The 10,522-nt window shown below is 44.9% G+C and overlaps 1 protein-coding gene and 1 non-coding gene across 4 annotated transcripts in view; one reads left to right on the plus strand and one right to left on the minus strand.

Moving 5' to 3' along the window:
* Positions 1–1,154: 1,154 nt before the first annotated feature.
* Hdhd2 (haloacid dehalogenase like hydrolase domain containing 2) overlaps positions 1,155–10,522 on the plus strand; it is a 29,824-nt gene continuing 20,456 nt past the window's right edge. The window contains exons 1-2 of one of the 3 annotated variants that reach the window (XM_021150723.2): positions 1,155–1,239; positions 8,014–8,124. In XM_021150723.2, coding sequence (XP_021006382.1) covers positions 8,024–8,124 — 101 coding nt within the window. In that variant the 5' untranslated portion in view covers positions 1,155–1,239; positions 8,014–8,023. Of the gene's footprint in view, positions 1,240–1,281; positions 1,588–8,013; positions 8,125–10,522 lie in introns of those variants that run through there. The other 2 variants (XM_021150725.2, XM_021150726.2) reach the window with 2 other exon arrangements.
* LOC115029928 lies at positions 10,306–10,430 on the minus strand. The gene has a single exon (XR_003835493.1). It is a non-coding gene; the product is annotated as a small nucleolar RNA SNORA40 (small nucleolar RNA).

A 10,522-nucleotide genomic window follows, 5' to 3' on the forward strand; every position in this document is an offset into this window, starting at 1 on the left:
CTGAATCTGCCAGCAGCCTGTTCCGCAGCGTCTTTGCTGGCTATAGAGCAAAGCCTACAGTAAAAACGTCAAAACACAAAGTGATCTTAACAGACTTGAGTAGTGCTTCACCACCACTTATCTGCCCCACGGAGGCTCAAGGAGAAGCGGGCCTCCCTCATCAGTCTCAGTAACACTGCTGACTGCAACACTGGGTAGAGCGAATGCTACAGTGCTCTGTGGTTTCTAGGGTCAGAGTCAGCAGCCATCTCACACAAGAGGTTCCAGGCATGTCAACTTTTGTGCCCCGTCCCATTGTTCCTGAAAGTTAACTAATTTTTCATGTGTATTCTCACTGCTGTGACAAATTACATGACCCAAAACAAGTTAAGGTCGTTGATTTGGCTTATGGTTTAAGGATTTGGACCATCTTCGTGAGGAAAAGCATGACAGCAGAGACATGAGGCTACTGGTCATATTCATCCACAAGAAGCAGGGATGAATGTCGCCACTCACCTGGCTTCTCCCCAACCCCTTTGTAATTAGCCTAGGACCTCGGTCCGTAGGATGGTACATGAGGCCCACATTAAGGATGGGTTTATCCTTCCGTTGGATAAACACTGAACGCACCTTCACAGGCATGTCCAAAGGTGTGTCATAAGATGATTTCAATTCCAAACATAGTCAAGTTGGCAATGAAAATTAACCCTCACACACAGCGTCCATAGAAGGACGCCTATGCCTACATGAAACGTGTTTGGATCAAAAGGAGACAGGCGGTGACTACTAACATGTGCAGAAAAGGATGGTAAGGAAGGCTGAGGCAAGTGGACCAAGATCTTCCTCACCTAAAAACAGGTAAGGCCCGTGGGCGCTCTCATGGAAAGAAGACTAGGCAAGCGGAAGGCACAGTTTTGGATGGCTTGATGGGACAACGTCGCTGCCTGAAGTTAATGGGACTCAAAAGTAAACGCCATCGCTGTTCAAGTAACGAAATTGGGGCATAGGGTGTTGAAGGATTGATTATGAAGGCCTGTGAAGCGTCTCTGAGAAGGACAAGATGTGGGGAAGCGAAGGAGGGAGGAGGCAACGTTTGGGCAACCGCGCTGCGTTACACAGCTCTACACTGGGCAAGAGCAGAAGCATCTACCACGCCGCCCAGACGCTGGGCGGGACTTCCGGCGCGTCAGAACTGCATCCGGGTTGGGAGGCGTGCTCGGCGGCGCGCGGGCCTTTCCAGAGGACAGCGGGGCTGCGAGGGTGAGGAGGCGCGCGCAACCAAGAGGCGGAGGGCTTGGGGTTGGCGGCCGCGCCCCTGCCGGAGGCGGCTTCTCCTGTGAGCGGGCTGGGGGAACGCCTGCGCTTGCCTGGAGAAGGGCGCTTCACGGCCCGGGCCTCCCCGCGTCCTTGCGGTGACCGGCCCTCTGCGGCGTGCGCACGCGCAGAACTGTTCTCCCAGGGGGCTGGGCTCAGTTTCCCCGGGCGGGTGGTTTGCTCTGTGGTCGTCGTATCTACCGTCCTGCCCTGTGTAATGTGGATGCCAGACTCTGGAACTCGAGTTAGGGCAGAATGCAGAAGCCATCCTGGAGAGGTGGAAGCTTATTGTGGGTAACTATACAAAATAGTTCTACTGACTTCTATCGTGATTGGTTTCCAAGGGCACAGAACATGACAATATGTAATCAATCTTGGCTTTAGAAAGTTTCCTTATAATGGCAGGCTAGACAAGTAAAAGTTACCTAGGCCTGAAGACCATCTAAGCCTTAATATTTTATCTAGGTTCTAATTTAGCCCTTCATGTCTACATACATACATTGGATGTATCTATACATACAGTCAACTGCAGATCAGAGCTACTCCAAAAAAGCCAGATGCAGTGGTAGGCACCAGTAATTTCATCACTCAGGAGACAGATTCACAAGTACAAGGCCAGCTTGGGCTGACTGTGTTCTAAAAGTACCAGAAAGGAAGGAAAAGGGGAGAGAAGGAATGAGGGTAAGAAATATTCTAAAGGAGAAATAAAACGTTATTTATGCTAAACAATATGAAGTTCTTGTCATTATTCCCTAGAGCACTCAATATAACAACAGTGCACAGGATTTGCATTGTTTTATGTACTGTATTGAAAGATGATTCCAATTATCTACCAGGAAGGGAATGGCTGTGTGCAAGTACTGTACTGCTTTAGACAAAGGACTTTTGGACTTGGGCATCTCTAGGGGCTCTTGGGACCAAGTCCATGGATACCAGATGTTCCTTCTGTCCAATATTGGTTGTAGTTCAGCTAACGGGAATTATAAAGAGAACAGGGAACTTGGCAGATATGAATGGCTTAATAGGGCTATCTGAAGAAGTGAGTGTTTTAAAGTTTGACTTGAACATCTAAGTTCTCTTTCCCTTTCCTCTCACATGTGTGAAGCTCCAAAAAAACAAGGTATGTTCTATGGAAAAATTTTTTTTAATGTAGGCTTTTAAATTAACATTACATTTTCAGATGCTTCTGGAGGGATTAACATCAGCAGTGTTTATGATTTTTCCCTGGCACTAATTGGACAGTTATTTAAGTACTGTTCTTTCTGGTGATGGGCTTTTTGTTGTTGGTGGTGGGTTTTTTTGTTTTTTGTTTTTGTCTTCTGTTCCTTTTAGTTATGGGAAAAGGTTTTGCTAAGTAGATGTAGACCATGAACTTGATATACAGCCCAGACTGGCTTCTTACTGCCCCCCTGCTGCAGCCTTCCCAAATGCTAGGATCACAGGCATGCGTTTTAAAGATCACAAAGGACCAGGATAGAATATCAAGAAAACTCATAAAGGGGAGGATTTTTGCACTTGAGACTTGACTGACTAAAGCTTTTTTTTTTTTTTTTAATTATGTGCATGTGTGTATGTCTGAAGTGTGTCTGTGTACAGGTAGGAGCCAAGAGAGTCAGAAGAGAATGTCTTATCCCCTTGGAACTGGAGTTACTTGGAATAGTTACTGCCCTGTGGGTGCTGGGAACTGAACCCTGTTCTGTGCAAGAGCAGTTATTACTGAATCGTCTCTACAGTTCTTAATATCTTTTTATTCTCTGCACTCTTTTCCAGTAGATATTTGGCAAAGACAAGCAGAATGCATTTTTTTTTCTCTTTTTTTTTAGGGATGGTGGGATGGGGCGGTGGTTGTCATGTAGCCCAGGCTGGCCTCAACTCAAGTTCAGTAGATAACTGAGGATGCTGCTGAACACTGGAGCTGGCATTATAGGCCTGGACCACCACACCCAGCATTTTCTCAACAAACTCTTGTATGGAGTTTTATGCTGAGTGTATAAAATGACCATGATTGCAACTTGACAGTGTCTATAAGGGTAGGATGATTGTATACCTTCAGACCCAGCAAGACCCCACAGAAGTGCTTATAGGTATCCAGAGGGAGACATGCAAACTTGTGGGTAGGTGTGCTTTGTACTATAATAAAATAGTAAAACTACAGTGACTTACACTGAGGAGAACATAATGACAGTACATTTATATAAAAGAAGACAGTTGTAAAAATGAATGTCCAAATCTACCTAGAGTAACCTACCTACATCTATCATGATAGGGAAATTGCTAAGTGTGCACACTGATAGGCATTTTCCTCAGTGATGCAGATAGAGGTCAGATTAGACCAGATTAAAGGTAGATAAAGGCAAATTTATTAGGAGGCAGCTCTCGGGTGGGTTCACTGATCTCACGGGTGGAGTCACGCTTCCAGGCTAAAGCAAGGGGACTTTCTAAAGCTTAGGGGAGGAGTGATGGGATGCCAGCTAGGACCTGGGATGGTGCCCATACATGGAGAACTGAGCCCCTGGGCAGGCACTCTTGGAAGGGTGGCTGGAAACACAGAGATGAGGGGTGATGACTTGTTAGCCTGAGTTTTCTCTGCAGGTGGGGTTGGGGGACGGAGGGTTTTCTAGCTTGTGCAGGGGATGAGCCAGGGCTCCAGCCTAACATCCTAACCTCTTTGGGTATAGGGGTGCCAATTCGGATCTCACTCCTTCCTTCTGAAGAGGGGCAGCAGTGGGTGGGAGAGTTGGGAGTAGGTGGGAGTGGGTGGGGGGAGCTTGCAGAGTGAGCCCCAGAGCTCCTGCTCATTGAGAGTTATGGGTGTAGGAGCATTGGCTGACTGTTACTTGGGAAATTTTACTCCTGGAGGAAGAGGAGAGGGCAAGGTGCTAGGAGAAAACCATATGAACGGAGCTAGCCATGTGAAGAGTTAAGACTTAGAAAGCATGGACTAGAGATGTGGCCTGGTTGTATTGGTGGGGTCCTTCAGACAGTTTGTGGAGTGACTCAGTCTGAGTCTCCACCCTGCCAGATGCATTGATGTAATAGTAGCATTTTCTCCCAGAAACATGTAGATGCACCCTTATAAGTCAGGAGGAGGTTAAAGGCCCTCTAGTTTTCTAAGGCTTTTGAAACCTTTAAGAATCTTACTAAGTTTAAAAAAAAATTCATTTAGACAGGTTAGCATTATCATTGTTTGTAATCTATACTGAAACCCATACTGTAGAAAAGGCAATAGAGTCATACCTTTGTGTCATCGTCAAGGCTTGGGAAACAATTAAAATCTGATTGATCTTGAAGCTCTGAACTTAACGTAGCAAGGGAAGAAGCTGAAGCAGCTTTCATTCCTCCCAGATCCTTTAATCACTTTCCTGTCACCATCCAAGGTTTCTTTTCACAGCCTCCAACCTTCATGACTTCATTTACCAACCTCAAAACACCCTCCCAGACCCTCAAACATTTTCTTAGAAGCTTTCAGATCCTCGGACCTTACCGAAACTTTATATCTCTTTTTATGCAGCTACTTACCACTAGACACAGGTGGCTGACCCTTTGGCATAGCCATTGCAAAGCGAGCTCCTTTAGATAAAGCTATATTGATTTGTTTGCTTGAGTCTAGTAACAAGGGAAATTGTCTCTAGACCTAGTAATGGCAGCTCTAGGAAAGCGAGGCTTGAGGCCTGAATTTTACATATGCAGAGGACTGAGAGGGCAGCTGAAGCTTGGGGGTTTGTCCTTAAATTGATCTTCAAACCCATCAGAGACCCTAGAAGGATAAATTTTATCTGAGCAAGCAGCCTCCAAGGTTTAAAAATGACACAGACACTGGGCTACCAGGATAGTCAGTCATCCAAGGTATCTCTGTGGTCAGTGGGACATCCATTTTGGCCAAGAGCCCCAGAAAATCTGACAGACTTTTTTTGTGAAGCAGGACTCTGAGGAAGGACTAACCTACTTTGTGTGGGCAAAGCTAGTCAGTCAACTTCCCAGTGTCTCGCCTGTCACAGTTTGGCCAGTGTGCTGTCAGCAGTCATGGCAAAGGGCAGTTTATAGCCCAGTGTCTATCTGTGCCACATTTAAAGCAAGCTTCAGGCAGAGGGTCTTCTGTGCCCATCTTTGGAGGAGATCAGGAGTGCTGTCAGGGGCCTGTGTGTCTCTACTACAAAAATTGTTTTATCAAACATTTTAAGTAACATAGTCTGTAGATTTTTGAGAACTATTTGTTTATCTAAAGTATATATAAATAGACAAACATTTGGTTTTTAGCTACTTAGTTTTTGTTTTGACTTTGAAAATATTTATATTTTGGTAATTATGATTATAAGTATAGTTATGAACATGTTAAAGAATATGATTCTTTATGAGGTAGTCGATAATTGTATGTTTTAATTATGTTTAACAGTTTATAACAAATGCTTGCATGATATGTTTAAACTTCAGTGTTAGGACAGGAAAGGGTTAATAAGGTTGAAAAAAATGGCAAAATTTTATCAGAAGGTCACAAATTTGATTACCACCAGTGTAGAATTTAGCTTTAGGAAGTGGGTGGGGTGGCACATGGGGCTGAAAGGAGGCTTTTTTGGAGTCATGTCAGTGAGGAGGTGGGACTGTTAAAGTGATGCAGTTGGAACAAGTTTAGGGACCCAGGGGGGCAGAGGGGGGCAGATCTTGTGGGGGATGGGGGAAAAACAAAAAATAAAAACCGGTTACTGTGGCTCAAGCATGGGTTTGAGGAAGCTGTGGGTTTTGGAGGGATGAGAGTGACCAGTTGTTTAGGAGTGCTGGGAGGCTGATATGCTCAGTATGAGAGCAAGCGTTGAGGCCTCCCCACTGTGAGCATTGAGGGCCAGGCTGGACTGTACAGAGTGGACAGATCTGTCATAGGAGTGAGTGAGAAAAGGGGGGCCTACCAGGAGGAGGGGGGCTGCAGGACCTCAGGCAAACTGAAAGGAAGATGGGAGAGAGTGTTGCAAGAGCCAGGGCCATGTGGAGGACATAGCGGGCAGAAGAATCAGGCTCTGGAATTTAGAATCGAATTCACAGACAAGTGATTCGCACATACCTAAGGAGGATAGATTAGCGGCCTGGTTTGGAGTGATCACTGTAGCTAAAATGGGTGAGTGTGTCAAAGGAAGAAGGGGAGGGGCAGTGCTCGAACAAGGGAGGGAACTTCGGTTTGGGATCTGAGTCCTTGGAGGCAAGGGGTCTGCTGCACTGACCATACTTTCAAAGTAGAACCTGAGCCTTAGAATATTGGCTACAGAGGAGGCACAAGGGTGCAGTTACCAACAAACCTGGACATTTGCCCATATATCAGCAGAAATTTTAAGATCATAGAGAATATTAACATTAAGAGTGCTCTCTGTTAGCCATTTATTGAAGCCAAGCCATAGAACAAAGGTGTTTTGGAAAAATTTTGTAGTGACTGAAGATGGAGTTTAGACTCGGTGTTGCCCATCTCCCAGCCTTGCGGGAGGCCTATGACACAGTGTCCCATGTGATAGCCTGGGGTCAAACAGTGGTGGCTCCCCAGAACACAGAGCCCCTCCAGGCATGGTGGCAGATGCATCTGATGCAGGCACTGGGTTACAGAAGCAGGGATTGTTGTAATACTAGAGGAAAACCTGGTCTACAGAGCGGTTCCAGGTCAGGTAGGCTACATAGTGAGATCCTGTCTCAAAACAAAACAAACCCTAAGTCTCAACTAAATCAAATCTCATTCCTCTTCTTAAGCCTCTAGATTTTAAGAGCCCGTTACTAATGATCTATAAACCAAATTCATCCTTGTGTGATACAACAAAGATTAACAAGTCAGCATAGGGCTCTAACCCCAGCTCTTAGGAGGCAGGAGGGCTGTGAATTCAAGGTTAGTCTGGGCTACATAACAAGACCTTGTCAAACAATGTAAACAACAAAGTATTTAACAAGTGTTTGAGGGGAAAGTCTTCAGAGCTGCCTACACTAGAGCGTGAGGATACGGTCTTTAGAATTTGCAGCATGGATCTAGAAATGCAGCATAGTTGATAGCTCGCTTGCCTTGTGCGCGTAAAGTACACACACACCCCACATGTGCACACATACACCACACACACCCCACATGTGCACACATACACCACACACACCCCACATGTGCACACATACACCACACACACACACACACACCCCACAGGCACACACCTACACACATACACCCCACACATCTTATTTTTACTATAGAACTTTATTCTTCCCCTCAACTTATAGGTTATTTATAGGAAATCATAGCTTCCTTTAAATACTGGCAGCTCCTTGGCCACACATACCAGTTCAGAACATAGCAGTGGCAATTAGAATGTTTTAATTGTCCACAACCAATTATGAAAAGACCTTCCTAATGCAGTGTCCCTGTCTGTGTATTCGTTATTCTCATACTTAAAAATAAAACACGTAATACCAGAATTATTCTGAGAAACCTGAAAGTAAGTCGTAGCATCTCGTTCTAACATTTTCTTTCCAAGTTTTAACTCGATTTAAAAGAGAATATATAAAAACCTAAGCATTATAAAAGTTTCATGCATTAAATGTTGAGTTTTGATTTTTTTTTTAAATATTATTTTTTTTCCAAAAGAGACGCAGCTTAACGCTAAGCAATATCTTCCTGGATGTGAATGGTATTTTTGATTGCTTACCAGTTTTTAATTGTCCATTGTTTGTTAAAGTGTATTTTTAATTTCATTTGCTCTCTCCTAGGGCATGAAGGATGGCAGCGCGCCGTGCGTTAAAAGCTGTTTTGGTGGATCTCAATGGCACACTTCACATTGAAGATGCAGCTGTGCCAGGCGCACAGGAAGCTCTTAAAAGGCAAGCTGTCCTCCAGGTTCAGATGACAAATACGTTTTTAAGTGCCGCTTTACCAAGGCGGATCATTAGCTAAATGGATGGCCTGAAGATGGCTTTTCACCAGCTTACCATACATGGCAGAACTGCCTTGGGTCTAGCTAGAAGATGTATGCGTTGTAATATCCTCCCAACATCGTTCTCCCTGCTTTATTAGGCTTGGCCTTTTGCTCTAGTCTTTTTGTTCTCTCTCCTCCCCCCACCCCCCACCCCCACCAGTCCCCCACTCTGTTTTGTTTTGTTTTTTTAAACCAATAATGTAAATTTGGAGGTGAAGTCTCAAGAAACTAGAATAGTAATTTAATTTTAAAACTATAGAATGAATAGCACTGAGGGGGAAAACCACATGAGTCCTGGGATCTAACTGAAATACACAGATAAGCACACAGACATAGTCTGCCTCCTGATCGCCTAAGATCCAACACTGAATTTGCAACTGTTAAGAGTAATGCTTGGTTGAAAGACTTGGAATTTTTGAAAGATTTCTATCAACTACATTTAATACTTCCAAAGATTAAAGACTATATTTCTGATTCACCAGGTACAACACTAAGCAGGTCTAGAAACCAGCGGAGAATACATGAAGAAAGCGTGTTAAAGAGAACTAAGGCTAGAGGGGGTTCATTACGTAAAGTGCTTGCCCTGCAAACCTGAGATCCTCGGCACCCACTTAAAGCCAGGTGTGGTGGCTCCCTGGGGCTTTGGACAGCCTAGCCAAATCTGCAAGCCTCGGGCTAATGGGAGACCTTGTCTCAAAAGAGGTATCAAAGCAATAGCGTCTGAGGTGGTCCCCTGGCCATATGCATGAACACACATGTGCACATATACACGTATGTACACATGGTGAGCCAAATATGGATGTTTGCTTCTAGGTGCCATGAAAAAATCTACTATTCAGTGTAGTCATCCTGAAAAAAAGTTAGAGGTTTTCAAAATCAATGGTATATAGTTTGGTATCTGTCATTTTCAAACTCCAGAATGTCCACTGTGTACTGTTCATAAGAAGATCTGGTGACAAGCCTCAGCACTGCTAGGTATGAGGGCAAGAGCAACACAGGCTTCATCCTCTCTCCAGTATGTACTGCCCACTTAGAGAGCCAAACAGAAGATGCCAGTGTACCTGTGCTCGTGTGGTACAGCTGTCATTCTCATTTGGAGTCCTGATGTTGAGTTTGTAATTGGAGGAAGGATGGGCTTTCTTTAAAACCAAAATACAACTGGGCACCCGGCCTCTGTATTCGCCAGGCCTTCTCGGGCCAGGATGGGTGCCAGCTGATCTGTGAGCCTCAGTGAGTAGACATCCTAGTGCTTGCTTTCTTGCTTTTTCTAGTATCTCAGATTGGCTCTGCACTCAAAATGTAGCCAAAGGTGGCCTTGCCCCTCTGAACCTCCCACTTGAATGTCTCGGACTGGAGTGGCAGGTGTGCGCTGCCCCTGGCTCATGCAGTCTGTGGAGTGGAAGCCGAGATTTTGTGCATGCTAGGTAGGCAATTCTTCCAGCTGAGATACATCCCCAAGTCTATTTATTTTTAACAGCTAAATTTAATTTTTATTTCCTCCATAGAAAACACTGGAGAAACTGAGCCAAAAATGATGCTGACTTTGTACAAAGTATAAAAGAAGGTTTATATAAAAATAAGTAAAATTAGGCAGAATTATTTAAACTCTAGTTTTTTGTCTAAGGAATTTCCTTTGTGATTCCTCTGCCACTTATCCAAGTCACCAGAACTCCCCCAAAGCCAGAGCCCAGGCTCTCCCTCTCACCTTCTGCCAGTCAGAGTGAGGTGATGTTCACTCCAGTCACCCTCCCAGCCCTCCCACAGCTCTTTCAGTTGATTTTCTTTGATCGACACTTGAATTGTGGCAACGTCAGTGTTCCCTGCTAAGATTATTAGCATTGATTCCTAGAAGCAGTTTACTGCAGAGTCTGCTTTAGAAAGGCCGCTGCCACTTCTCCTGACATGAGTGAGCCCAGATAACACCCATCCATAAGCTGCCGGCCACACTGCGGAACTGCAGGTCTGTGGGACATGCCAACGCTTGGCTGAGACAAACGCCACTCACTCACAGTCAGACACACACCTTCAACTGCAGACCTGCCTCGTGTCCGTCAGTACCTTCAGTACTTCTAATTGTCTTAAGTATCATATTCCTTCATATGTTTGTCAAAACCCACACTGAACAATGAGGTCTAGGTCAAAAAAGAGAACTTATTTTCCCACCTGTCTTTAAATCTCTGTCCACAAGTTCATCAAAATCACACCTCAGAGCCGGGCGTGGTGGCACACGCCTTTAATCCCAGCACTCGGGAGGCAGAGGCAGGTGGATTTCTGAGTTCGAGGCCAGCCTGGTCTACAAAGTG

This window comes from Mus caroli, chromosome 18, assembly GCF_900094665.2.
Source record: "Mus caroli chromosome 18, CAROLI_EIJ_v1.1, whole genome shotgun sequence".
NCBI classification, from domain to species: Eukaryota; Metazoa; Chordata; class Mammalia; order Rodentia; family Muridae; genus Mus; species Mus caroli.